Source organism: Chelonus insularis, unplaced genomic scaffold (genome assembly GCF_013357705.1).
Source record: "Chelonus insularis isolate UGA/USDA-ARS -01 unplaced genomic scaffold, ASM1335770v1 contig_3_pilon, whole genome shotgun sequence".
Classification (NCBI taxonomy): domain Eukaryota; kingdom Metazoa; phylum Arthropoda; class Insecta; order Hymenoptera; family Braconidae; genus Chelonus; species Chelonus insularis.
In genome coordinates, this window is record NW_023276556.1 from 3,293,112 (window position 1) to 3,307,868 (window position 14,757).

General features: G+C 30.1%; 2 protein-coding genes across 2 annotated transcripts in view; one reads left to right on the forward strand and one right to left on the reverse strand.

Moving 5' to 3' along the window:
- Hers (Histone gene-specific Epigenetic Repressor in late S phase) overlaps positions 1 to 7,850 on the reverse strand; it is a 36,174-nt gene extending 28,324 nt beyond the window's left edge. The window contains 5 exon segments of the mRNA XM_035086078.1: positions 3,113 to 3,245; positions 4,199 to 4,332; positions 4,424 to 6,323; positions 6,325 to 6,884; positions 7,464 to 7,850. Of these exon segments, the coding sequence (XP_034941969.1) occupies positions 3,113 to 3,245; positions 4,199 to 4,332; positions 4,424 to 6,323; positions 6,325 to 6,750 (2,593 nt within the window). The 5' untranslated portion in view covers positions 6,751 to 6,884; positions 7,464 to 7,850.
- A 117-nt stretch (positions 7,851 to 7,967) lies between these two features.
- Bulli (regulator of MON1-CCZ1 complex protein bulli) lies at positions 7,968 to 11,982 on the forward strand. The gene is made up of 11 exons (XM_035086040.1): positions 7,968 to 8,155; positions 8,423 to 8,722; positions 8,837 to 9,011; positions 9,075 to 9,228; positions 9,313 to 9,418; positions 9,497 to 9,650; positions 9,748 to 9,811; positions 10,360 to 10,579; positions 10,655 to 10,824; positions 11,290 to 11,565; positions 11,659 to 11,982. Exons 1-11 carry the CDS (start codon positions 8,027 to 8,029, stop codon positions 11,924 to 11,926), a joined length of 2,016 nt encoding a protein of 671 aa, XP_034941931.1. The 5' UTR covers positions 7,968 to 8,026; the 3' UTR covers positions 11,927 to 11,982.
- The last annotated feature ends 2,775 nt before the right edge of the window (positions 11,983 to 14,757 follow it).

Genomic DNA, 14,757 nt, shown 5'->3' on the forward strand with positions numbered 1-14,757 from the left:
TGCTTAATACAATGATGATATTTGAATATTGATGATTTTTTACTTATACTTGCCCAATCAGAATTATTTATATGTTTAAACAACATTGATGAGCATGATCTACATTATGATTCATTTCATGAAAGAATATATTGGAATGATAAACGTCATGTGAGATGTCTGGGTGTGTCAAATTATCAACATTTTCCTCATAGAAGTGAGTTTAAAACACTAGAAAGACTTCTAAGAGACTTTAACTGAGTAACTTATGCACGAATGAGTTATTTCAATGATCTGTAAAGCAGATGAATAGAAAAGTTGACATTTTGCATGCTTTCCTTAACTGTTTAGATTGCAGATCTCCATCTGTCATCTTGTTCTTACTTCAGCAGTCTAAATAAATACAAACTCACTTTGCATTTTCAGTGGAATTCTTTTTTTTTTTTTTAATTACATTCCTATCTTATGACAAATTTAACGTCAACAATTTTTAAAACAGTTAGAAACTAATATGACAGTTGAATTGTCAACACAAATAAATAAACAAAATTTATGTATTTATTTACTCATGATACTTACCCGCTAAAATCATATCACGTTCGTGTTTCAATAAAAAATTCAAAAATATATGAAACATATATGTAAATATAAGTATATAAATATATATATATCTATTTTTTTCAACAATTCTTCGAATTCTCTTATCTGAAATTCAAGTTCTTCTTTATCTTTTTTCAATTTTGTTAAAGGTTTCTATTTTTAATATACTTTTATTACTTGGTATTATTCACTGATGCACTTATCAGTTTAATATCAATATGTTACAGATGAATTAGTTGTCAATGGTTAATGATCGATTCTTATTATTATCACTGATTGAATTAGTAAAATATGGTATATGTACACAACACAGTTGATAAATAAACTATATAGAGTTATTAAAAGATTATTTTTCGTAAGAAATATGAGCTTCTCCAGCAACTCTTGTCGGTATTATTAAGATAGTTTAGAAAAAATAAAATATAGCATATTCTTTGTTACACTCATTCTGCTTAAAAGTTTCACGGTATTCTCAAGTAGCATATACTCGTTCGTCTTTTTCCCCCTTTCTCTTTATTCAACTACCAACAGTGTGCAAACTGTTAACCTGTAAATTCTCACGTTATTCTTATATATATATCTATGTATATATATTCTCAGTAATGATCAATAGAAAGTATTTACATGGACTTTTCTCTTAGATTTCTTTTCAATTCGCCATCATATATCTGTCTTATCAACATCAGTCTTTCCTTTCTTTCATGACAAAGCGGTTATATTGATGTCGTTATTTCACTTGAGAGTAGAACAAAAATCATAAAATCACTGCTTTTTCACTCACAATTATAAACAATTGATTTAACAATAAAGTTTATTAATAATCCATGATAAAAAAACAACAAATATATCTAAAAGCTAAAATATCTTTCACGAGTATTAAGAAGAATTTGTCTGGCAAGATTGGCTGATTTTTTGCAACATTTCACATTTCGGCGTATATCTTGTAGTGATAAAAAAGCATATCGTGCTGATGTTTTTTGTGCTTCATTAAAAAAATATTTCATAATCGAACTAATAAACATCACTGACATTAATAAATGGTATTAGTGTTGATAAATGCGTGAAGGAAATAGAAAATGACACTCTTACTTTTCCCGAGGGATAATCGAGATTCTTGGAAACAATTGATCAGATAATGAATATTTCCACGCCAACAACACGATTACATTACTATTTAGTTAGCACGGAAATATATATTGCGTGACGTCAACGATGATCGGCAGAATAACATGCGGCGGTTTGACAACTGGCAGTTGTAACCGCATTCAATCGTAATCCAGCTTGCAATTGGTTCTATGCTACACGCGACGTGTCGTAGTTGTCGCTTTTTGAGATATATACTCTACTAAAACGCTAAGTACACTTCTTCGCGGGTTGGTTGGTCGCGAATCCGTTTGTTTGTACCCTTTGCGCTGTCTCGCGCACACTTGGGCATGTACATGCATATACCGTAAACTATACGGTACGGACGCTCATCAGGATAGGAACTCCCCGCTCGGTATGCGCGCGCATTTACTGAGAAAAAGAGAAGGAACGTTTGTGTGTAGGTCATATGATCCTCTTTCTCCAACTTACTCTGGTATAATATGGCCCATCAGGTGACGGTTATGAAGGTAGTGGTAATCTCACACTACATTACAACTCCGTCTGACTTACACTACTGGCTCAACTGGCTTCCCTGTGTATTGCTGGTAGTGGTAGTAGTTAAAGCCAGTATCGCCAGCACGTTCGTTTACTTGTACGTAAAGTAAAGGGTGGGGCAACGAATGAAGGAGAGTAAGGGGAGTATACTTGTCATCTGTATGTGCAAGCTTTTGTACAAACACAAACTGCACGTAACAACTTGTGTGAGAATCTTGACAAGTAATGTTAGCCTGCAACGTGTGTGATAGCCGTGGTTAAACGTGCTCCCTAAGATTTTACACAGGGGTTGCTCACACTGCTATCCATACATGTAGACTTTCATCGTGCAAGTGTTAAGACACTAGAGACCAGGATAGTCCCACGAGGGAGACAATTCGGCAAGTTAAACAAAGAAGAGTAAAATGCGCGCGCAGATGACGCAGGATATGTATACATGCACTCTTCTCACATTCGATGTGTGTCGGTATTTTATTATAGATGTGGACAGACACGAGAACGAATTTTCTAGGCGCCAAATTAATGGGGGGTTGTTGAGTCCAAAAAACACATATACCAGTAAGTGAAAGAAATTTAACAAGAGAACCAAATAAGATGAGTGGACTAGCCAGTTTATGAAAAATTACAAGATTTAAATTTGTACTCTATTCTACATGTGTCTGAAACATATCCTTTCAATCCTACTACCACTTATTTATTCTATTCAATAAAAAATGTCATAGAAATATCAATAATTCTTTTCAGAATATGATAGAATGAAATCAAATTGTAGATTTAATCAAATATAAATAATCATCAGTAATTATGGAATAAAAAATATTCAATTATTTTTAATCGGAAATGTGTCAAAAGTTATCGAAGTGAACATGAGAAAATAGAGTCATTGACTTACCATGTTGATGAGGAGCACTAAATGCTGAATGTCTTCTTGGTGACATGTTCGGATGATTACTTTGACTTCCAGGTGGTTGCATCGAAGATAAGGCGCCAAGAGGTGTATAAGATTTACACGGCTGCTCTGGTTTCTGTCAACAGCAATTTAATAAACTCCAATAAATTCTATCTAATCAGTTAGCGGTATCTTCTTTTTTTTTTCTTTTAATTTTCAATAAAATTTCTATCAACTCGAGTCAAAATATAACACTTATTTTGATCCTAAGACTTCTTTCTTAAGGTTTAACTTAAGATGAATAAATCCTAATTAAAATTGGAATACGCAACAAATCAGCGTTTCTATAGGACGAAAATTTTCCAATTTTATCCTATCTTCACTCTTTGAGATTCGAGTAATTTTATTTTAATAGAAACATTATTATTTATAATTAATTATTTTATTTTAACTCTCCTTGGGCTGTCCATTACTATTATTATTATAAGTATTACAATCATATGTATTATCAAAAAAGTCTGACTCTAATGGGAGCTATTATAATATAGACTATCTTCATATTTGAAAAAACAGTTTTATTTCATTAGTTAATAGGTTTGAACGAATTATTTGTATCAATTTCATTGTTAATAAATAAAATTTTTGGAAAATTAATCGATTTATATAAATTGTAACTTTATTCTATTTCCAGAAAGTACTATTTGATATAAACCCTACTATTTGAAATCTAGGATAGAAAGGATGGGAATAGTATAGAAAGAATAAATGTAGGTGTTATATTTTGACTCGGGTCAGCATTTAGAATAAATTATTTTGTGGATCAACTTATCTGAAATACAGTTCTTTTTTATTTATGACTCTCAATTATTGATGGAATCAATTATCTATCATTTGTTCAGCTAAAAAAAATCTGGATAGTTGAAACTACCAAAGTTAGTGTAAATATATTTTTCATGAAACTCTATAGGTTTTCGTGTTCAATTAATGATTACCGTTAAAGTTTCGTATACCCACTGGTAAACGATAATTCCCTTGATTATAATCGGTATATAATATTAATCTATGCATATCTTAAATTGAAGAGCATACCTGCTCGTGAAGTTCCGCAGCCACAGCAGTAGCCGCAGTTTGCGTGTGGCTGGTTGAGCTGATTCTATATTGCATTCCAGCGATGCTACAGAAACCCTCGTGGTGGGTTGATCTAGTTTGATTAACATAGACACCTACACAGAGATGACAGTGAGAACAATTAGATTAGTCAGGTATAATATACCATCAATAATCAACAAAATTATACAAATAATATCAACTAACCAGTAATGGTAACGTCAGTATCCTGATTGACAATAACCAGTTTTTTTGCTGCCTTGATCTCCTCTTCTTGCTTTGCTTTTCGTTTGTCCATTTCCGAATCACCCTTTCTTCGTTTGATTATTTCAACCTCAGAGTCACTAGACGATTCGGTGGATGAACTTTGTCGATTTTTTTCATCAGAATAAGAAGCTGCTAATATAGCAGAGGCATTTAAACTTGCCATTCTCTTGGAAACCACCATATCTTTGAGATTCATCACTTCCTCCGGTTTTTTTCGTCTCGTTGTATTTTTTTTCCTACCACGTTTAACGTTTTTCTCAACGCATTCACCAGACTCTTCATCTGACGACGAAGACGAAGACGAAGAACTCTCCATCATGTCCCAATGTTTCCCTCGAAGACCAGGTACATTCCTCAAATTTCTCTTAGAATTGTTCTCCGACTCAGATCCTTTGCTACCACAATCTGGTACTTTAGTCTCTTTTTCTTTACGTTTCGTTGAAGGCTCCTCTTTAGATTCTTTATTGACCTTTTTCAGCTTATCTTTTTCTGCTGATTTCGGCTTGCAAAATCCACCGAGGTAAACACCTCCAGCTTCATTTTCATACAAACAATGTACTTTAGCCAGAGCATTAAGTGAAGCAACTCTGTGACGTTTCGGACCAGACCATAAATCGAATAACATTCTCCGTGTGCTTTCATCATTTGAAGAATCTTCATTGTCTTTCTTCTTTCTCTGCTTACTTTGACGAGTCTCTATTTCATTCAGATCATCTTCACTAGATTCTGAAGAACTGCTTGGAGCTGCCTCACTGCTGTCCTCATTCGTCACTTCTGCTTTAAAAGATACTTTTACTGGATTTTCCGATTCTTTTTTATTATTTTGTGACGTTTTTACGATTTCCTCAGTTTTAGTCTGCTTAGAAGAATCTGACGATTCATCCATTTTAGGAGGATTTTTATTATCAACATCTTCATCTCGTGCTTTATAAGACTTTGCACACTTTTTTGTCGTGGGTTTTTTAGCTACTTTAGGTTTCGATATATTTTTTGGACATTTTTTATTGTCAGGTAACTTTACGTCAACATTTTCATTCTCTTCCTTTTCATTTACAATCTCTTCTTTGACATTAACATTGCAATTTACATTAATTGAAAGCTCTGTTATATTTTTTTTAGTATCAATAATTATTTTATCTGATTCTTTCACTTCTATTTTCTTCTTATTAATCAATTTATCTGATATTTTCTTTAATTTCTCCTTCTTTAAAATATTATTTATTTTTCCATTTTGCTGTGGAATTTTAGCTTTCATTTGTTTCGCTAATTTTGGTTTCTTTTCTTGACTAATTTTATTTTTAAATATAAACGAATGTTTTTTCTTGACAGTTAAATTTTTCTCTTCAACATCAAGAGCATTAGAATTATCATCTTTACAATTAGATTTGACTAGTTTTAATTTTTTTTCAATCATTCTCTTTGTCAATGGTTCGTACGATTTCTTAGCAAGAACAGTCTTTTTCGTAGGGGATTTTTTTTGCGTACATTTTGAACTTGATACCTTTTTATCCGTAACCGGTTTCGTTTTCTTTCCAAAATCCTTTTCTATCATTTTCTTTATGTCTACTTTTTTATCTTTGGTGGGTGTATTTTTTCCATTTTCCTTAGATTCAGATATTTTCACTCCCTTGGTGTCTTTCTTCTTGTCATCTTTGACCTTCTTCTTTGTCGTGGCTAAATTTTGGGGGTGATTTTTTTCTTCATTATTTCTATTCTCATCTGTACTTATTGACAGATCATAGGTCTGTTCATTCTCAATGATGTCCTCTTTACCAACTACTTTCTTCTTATCTTCCTTCTCTGCCTTCTTCTTACTATCGACAAACTGTTTATCAATTTTACATTTTCTCATCTAATTTACTGTGATTCTTCTTCTTGTCAATTGTTGTTAAATTACCACCTATTTCAGTTGGATGCTCTTCAATTTTATCATTTATCTTATCCATTTTTTTTTCATCCACAACCTCAATTTTTTTGTCTACTTGCTTAATTTCTTTCATTTTTTTCTTATCATCAACTTTATCAATTTTTTCTTTTTTCTTCTCCTCACTTTTCTTCTTCTCTAACAATTTATTCTGCTTCTCACACTTTTCTAATCTCTTCTTCTCACTATCAATATTTTTTTTCGGTTGATCAGCTTTTTTTGTCTTCTGATCGTTTTTCAAATTTATTGATGATTGATCTGCAGACATAGCTTTACGTTTTTTGGCAATTGGTGGCGACTTTGGCGCCTTTTGCGCGATAGTAGCCTTCTTTTGTGGCTTCATTACGTACGTTTTCCTTCACATTTTTAATTAAGTTAATTAACACTGTTGATTATTTATTCATTTATCTTTTTAAACACTACCTTGTTACCATAGTCAATTAAAATTACAACGGAAGTGTACAGTACGCATTTGAGCTGAAATTTGGAAAACAAATTTTGTTGTAATTTTATTCTTAATCCATGTTATAAATGAAAGTAATTCATTTAAGTTTTATTATATGGCAATTTACTCGTTCAAGATCTCGAACGGATGAAAAGAGAAAAAATTTTACAGTAAAAAAATCTTTTGTGTAATTTGTATTACAAGAATGTATTTTAAATTTCACGTTTCACAAGTTTGATTTATCAACAGAAATTCACTTTAAATGTAATTAAATGATCAATAGTAAACTGAAGAGTACTCGTAAGTAATTAAACCACGGCTGTATGGTATTCTGTAATTATGATAGAAATAAAAAAAAAAATAGAAAAATCCTCGTACTGATATTTGTAAATGGCCACAAGTGGCTGACATGAGCTAGTCTGATCGATGAATCTCGTATATAAAGACCGCAGATTTCTCAAATCATTGATAAAAAATAATAATCAGACAGTCAATTCTTCATTTTATCGTATCTTTATGTTTATTTAATTAAAAAAAAATTAAAAACTAAAAAAAAAAATAATATTGCTGTCTTCCTTCATTAAATCCAATGACTATGTATATATGTTTACCTTTGAGCAGTCCTTTTGTTGCTACTCGATTCTTTCTTGAATAATACTCACTCAAATGTCGTATACTGTATTTACTATTTTCACTTAAATTAAGATTTTTTTTCACACTGATTATACACTACACGCCCTCATTAATAGACACTGTAAACTCAACGTAATTAATTGGTGACGTCCAAGAAAGACGTCTACTTGTAAAATCGTATCCTCGATCTCACAATTCTTATCTCTGAATGTCCCTGCCCTTTTACCGTACCACTGTCCGCCATTTTCTTACTCGCGCTTCCGACGACCAAGGACCTCTGTGCTTTCTTGCATTCCCCACATACATCCGATGACAGGGACGGTCGGTAAGATACTGCTGGTGTCTTTTCCCACACCCCGCTTACACACCTATTTTCGAACAGAATATTTGTATTACTACTCCAATTCCCTGCTCACTTGCATGTTTTATTGACTCACCAGTGACATCTAATGGTTCATGTGCCAACCATTAATGCCAACATCAATCAGCTGATCCACATAAACCTCCGAATTAACGCCAGAACTGTCAGAAAACTATCAACATGGAAAATACAGAAGAAACTAAGTCAGAATCTACTGATGATTTTTTTTTAGAACTGTCAAACAATCCTATCCGATTTGAATCTCTCAGTTGTGTGACAAATGTGTTTTTTGATGACTCCAAACAGCAAGTAAGAAACAGTTATCAGTTGTTGACAAGTATTTAACCTATACAAGCTCCAAATTTAGTTTGACAGCTCGAAATGTCATTATTTATTTATTATCAACTATTTTAGTTTTTTCATCGAATATTTATGTACATTTCATCAACTCATTGTTAATATTATCTTTGAATAATTTGATTTAAATTATTCAAAGAGGTGTTGATTGTTATAGAATTTTCAATATGATTGAAAAATAACAAAAGCTAGTAATTATTTAATTTTTTTTACATCTAGGTATTTGCTGTTAGGTCAGGAGGAGCAACTGGAGTGTATGGACCAAATGAAAATTTCTTCTTCAAAATGGAAGATAAAGGCCAAGTTATATCTATTAAATTTTCACCAGATATGAGTGTATTAGCAATCCAACGAACACATACGTCAGTGGAATTTGTTAATTATTCGCCGACCAGTGGCTTGGATGCCATTGAATATTCTCAGGCTTGTAAAAGTAAAAATGCGACTATTCAAGGTTTTGTATGGACTCACAGTAATGAAATCTTAATAGTTACTGATCATGGAGTAGAACTATTTTCAGTAATTATAATTTTTTTATATTTCAGTTATATATTTAAAATATAAAATGATTTCAATAATTCATTTCGTATTAAGTATGAAATCGATTGAATCATTTATTATCTAATTTTCTAGGTCAATCCGTCAAAGAGAAGTGTTAAGGCACTGAAATCCCTTAGCTTAGGTGTTAATTGGTATGTTTATTGTCCTCAAAGTAGTATGATTCTGTTATCATCTGGTACAATTGGAAATCAGATGCAAGCATTACATATAACTCCAGGAAATTTACATAAAATAACAAAATTTGAAAGTAAGAAATTGTATTCTTTTAATTAAATAACCAATTTTTAACATTCTAAAAACATTCTCTCAGTGGAAGCTGGACCAGTAAAGCCTGGTAAATATGCGGTATCTGAAAGAGATGTAGCTTTAACTGTTCTTTATGGAATTCCATGTATTATTGTTTTAAGACATCATTACGAAGCTAAATCACTTAGTGCCTATGTTTGTATTTATACTGTACATAAGTGAGTACTATTGAATGTTCTATCAAGCTATCAAATGATATAATTCATCATTAATTATTCCAATAACTTTTTTTTACTTTTCAGAATGTTGACAATAAAAAAAAGTCATATTTTAAAGTTAGATATGCGTGGCCGATTTGCTATTAATGTTGTAGACAATTTAATAATCGTACATCATCAAGCATCCAAAGTAAATAAAATATTCAGTTGATAATAATTTTATCTGTATGGAATAATAATTGAGATATTTATGAATTCATTATTTTAGACTTCCATGATTTTTGATATTATGTTGGGTGGTGCCAGTGATGGAACTGTAATGCATCATACAAGTGTAGCTGTGCCAAAGCCAATTAAGCCATTCAATCTTAAAGTTCAAGGTGCAACATTATCAGAACAGGTCATACAGCCCTGTCCACTGTGTATCCTTAATATAAACAATGTTGTAATTATTTTCATTTTATACACTGCATATATTTTCGTATATTTTATTATTATGTACCTTAATACAATAATTAGATTCAGAAAATTGGGTGGTCTTTCAACCCAACATCATTATCGATATTAAATTGGGATGTCTATGGTAATTGTATTTTAAATTATTAATCTTTTCACAAAAATACCTATTAAAATTTTATAATTATTTTTTCATTAATTATGATCAAATTAATTAAATTTAAAACCTCAATTACGGTACCAATTTAGCACTTTTAATACAAATTATAAACAAAAAATTAATTAATTTAAATGTATTTATAAAATTAAATTGCTACAAAAATCATCCATTACTATTGAAATGGTAAGAGACATTATTTCTCGTAACTCCACTGGATATCTCGTGAAGAAAACTACTCTGTAGAACAGAACAGAATTGTTTCCGGCGTAATGTGGACTTATTTACATAGTATTACTTATGACCTTTGAAGCAAAATATTCTAAAAAAATGCTTAGCTAAAGCATACGTCATTGATTAATGCAAATTGCAAAGCTTCACAAAATGTTCCACTAGTCTCTCTGTAAATTTAGGATTGTACAAATGCCTTTTATTTGTATTACGTTAATCGTAAATACTCCGATAGTTAGGTTCATAAAGGGCAAAATTGACCATCAAACTATTTAATTTTGTTCCAGGTACATAGAACTACGATTAGAAGCTTTAGTGAAACTTTTAACCGACAAAGTTCAATTGATAGAATTTTTATTACAACGTAAAAATGCTAAACCAATTCTTTTACAAGTTCTGCAAACTTCTGTAAGTGATTTACCTGCTAGTCTTATTGATATGCCAGCAATATTCGATAAAATTAATGCAGTATATCGAGGTCACCTGGAAAATGAAATTCAGAGTCAGGTATAATATTTTTATAATGTTTGTGTAAGTTAGATTGGAAGTTGGATGATAGTATGCATTACGTTTACTTTACAGATGGGCACACCTTTAGTGAATGCACTGAAAAGCGGAACAGAAAATTCTGATAATCTTTCATACAAATTATTATTAGAACAAAGTGATATATATACTCACATACTTTCCAGGTTTTCTTTAGACTCAGTAGAACCGAAAATGGTCATTTGGGTTTTACTTGAATACATAAGGTATTCATAATAATAAATAATTTACTAATTTTTCTTATTACTTATTATTTAATCAACAAATGGATTGATTGAAGCCGATAAAAGAGTGAATATTGAAATTGAAAAAAAAATCCTTTCAGAGGTTTTGGTCTGTCCATCTATCAGAACCGTCCTTTTTGTGTAACCTCTTGACCTAAAAGTCGACCCAAAATTTGCATTTCAATAGATTGACTCTTCATCCTTTTTCAATGAAAAATTGTCAATTTGGTATTTCCAACTTCCGTAAACCAGATTAGTTATTTCTCCACTTACCTATCGGAAATTGTCATTTTTTCCAACATAACAATGGAGAAAATATGTATTTAAATAAATTAATATTCTAATTAATTGCAATTCGAAAAATCAATATAACAATGTAAAAAATTCAAACTCATGTGAAGCAGGTAAAATTTAATTGGCTAAATATGTACTGTTTGTTTTTTTAAGATCATTAGTGGAACACGGCATTCCTGTACAACACTTTATATACGAACTGGTGATTACAACGCTTGTACAACGAAAAGCATATTATCAACTCCATCAGTTATTGCAGTATCATGTTGTAGCTGACTCAAAGCCATTAGCATGTTTACTTTTGTCCCTAGAAAATTTGTACCCAGCAGCACATCAACTGGCATTGGATATGCTAAAACGGCTTGGCAATGCTCATGAAGAAATAATTGAAGTTTTACTCTCAAAAGGACATATATTACCGGCTTTAAGGTATTTCTAATTTTCTAAGATTCTAAACAATGCAAATAGCGTGCAAAGAATTTATTGATTATTTGATTTATTTACTCATCAAATTCATTCTAGATACGTGAGGTCAGTAGGGCTGATGAATCAAGTGTCGGCACGTAAATTTTTAGAAGCTGCCAAAGCAATGAATGATTCAACAATCTTTCATTCTGTATATAAATTTTTTGAACAACGTAATGTTCGTCTTCATAACACAACTGCTTTTACTCGAAGTGAACATTGCCAGTCTTATGTGCAACATTTCGAATCTTTGTTTCGCGGAATAGATAATTCTGGTAATGTGAGTATTAATTCTAGCATTTCTACTAATCCAATACAAGATTGAATTTATACAAGATGATGTATATTCATTAAAAAATATACATGTGCAATTTCCTTTAATCCTGGTCATCATTTATTATAATTACTTTTTTTAAGTTGACTTACAAAAATGAAAAATGACAAAAACTTTCGTAAAGTCGTCAGAAATTGTAAAGCCTTGATAATCTCACTGGGTTTATCTTCAGATGCGAGACAATTCAACTAACATTGGGATATTTCAATCACTGCGTTAACTGAACTGTAAAATGCTTTATCATTGCAACCACAGAGACACGAAGAGTAACACTATGTCCCATATATTCAAAGAAAAATCGATAATGCTTTTATTCCATTCTTCTTCAATATTTTGTTTGTTGAACGTCGTGAATCCGAAAATTCACGTATCGGTAAACTTCAGATTCGGTATATAGCATACAAAATTTGCCATTTTTCAACAAGAATAGTAATAATATCAGGAAGAGAGTAGTAAATACTACTATAACAAAGTTTAATGTATTTTTATTTAAAATGAGTTTTATTGACATATTTTCTTTCACTTTTTGTCTTTCTTTTTATTGCTTCATGAAGCAATAGTATTTGTTTTATTTTTTAACTGTCATTTTTAATATTTTTACAATAAATTTATTTTAGGTGGACATAAGTAACAGTACTTAGATATCTTGTTTTTTGTAGATTCTTTTTGTCGTTTTAATTTTATAAATAATTTTTTATCATTTATATGATAAATATTTATTGTTATACATAGTAAATATAAGTGTATTGATTTATCAATAATTTAGGTAAATTCGGAAATTACAATCTCATTTATTTTCTTCAATAGAAAAATATTACAGAGCATGAGTTTAGTTCAAGTGACTGAATAATAAAAGTTACTTATACTGTAGTAATACCTTTCAATATTGAAGTGAGCATAGATGAGATTTGTTTTATAAATCTGTTCCCACATTTTACACTGCATTAAAGCTCCACGAATATAAAAAAAATAACTTATCGGGTAGAAAGATATTTTTATAAATATTAAAACAATTTCACCTACCAATTTTTCACATAAAACCGCTTATGATGATTAATGGTAGCGAAATATAAAAAAGAAATAACTCTTTAAACGAGATCAAAATGTTTGAGTTGTTAAACACACTTTTTTTTTAACGTAAAAGCAGACAACAGAAGCTTGATGCAATAAAGAATATCACAATGGGAAACTTTCTACCCTTTAAGCTATTTTCTCAAAGTTCATGGAGTTATGAAAAATTTACTTTCATAATTTATTCTTTGTACACATGGTCTTTATATATTTGGTCTCACATATAATCATAAACACGTTATTATTTTATTTTTATGCTAATTGTTTAGCAATATCTATTTTCAATTATTCTCAAACATACGATATATTTGAAAGTTTAGAGTTGACATAGTTGGTAAAGTACTTTTCAAACATATATTCTTTTTTAGTTCAGTGCAAAAATTTGTAAAGAATTTTGTGCTTTAATATATTTAAAGACATTTCAGAATCGATTGATAATAATATTAAATCCTAGATCTGCCAAGACTGATGAAGATGAAGACGAAAATTTTTTCAACAATTTCGTTAAGATAATTGAATATTAGTATTGTTACATATCATATACATGTAATCAATTTAATTTTTCTACACTCATATATTAATCAATGATTATATTTATTAGTAAGTTTTGAATTCTTTTGATTAATAGCTTAGCCCTCAGAGTCTATATTTTTCATTTTGACTATGAATAGTATTTATTATAAATCCAAATACATATTTGACTGGTACAGGGATTAATTCCTATCTGCTTTGCATATAGTGACGAAAAAATCTAGAAGTAAGGCATAGCAATAAATATGGAAAATTCATTTATTGAATACATATTACGTTTTATATTTTTTCTACAACTTTGAATCAATATTAAAAATAAATATGAATTGAAATAAAAGTAAACGTACACAAATTTTTTGACAAAATGTTCTCAAATATCTATTGTCAATAGCCTGAGAGTAAATCACAAATAGATAAAAGTAAAATAAAAAGGTAAAGAAAATTTCGTTTCGACATTTTTTGTTGGCAATTTACAATTCTTTATGCTCCATTATTTCATGTAAAATTCAAATACTAGTATTATTAATTGAAAAAAATATAAAAATCACATTGACGTGGTCGTTTAATAAGATATAAACTTATTAATTAATTACTTAATTTATAGAATCGTTAAATACTAACTTAAATTAAAAAAATATCATTGATATCAACTTCAGTAACTATTTGCGTTTTGTGAAATTTCTTTTTTGAGTTTTTCAAAGCCAATGTCAGCAGAGTTGTAAACCTTCGTCATTAAAAACCCATCTCCGGTTCAGCGGAAGTTAAAATTTCTTTTAAATTTTAGTGAAATAAATTTTTTGCTGAAACTAAAATTGCTGTCAAAAACATGTGTTTTTGTATTTCATCGCTCTAATCGGTAGATATGATTCAATGTTCATAGTTTATAAAACCCAAAAAAAAAATCACCGATTGTTCATTTGGAATTTTCAACGATTCATTTTGGAAAAATTTTAAAATTACTTTATATCATAAGCGTAATAAATATTGAATATTTTTGTATGTTCGTATGATTATTTTAACATCAAATTTGGTTAATAGCATAGACATCATAAAATCAACAAAGTCACATTAATTTATTATTTTAATAATATTTTTCACAATTTTTCGAATATTTGTAAAATGCCATTGATTATAAATCATTTCCCGGACGGTATTTACACACATATGTATTTTAAATATCAACTAATTTATCATTGAACTGTGCTATGTGTTATGCTATA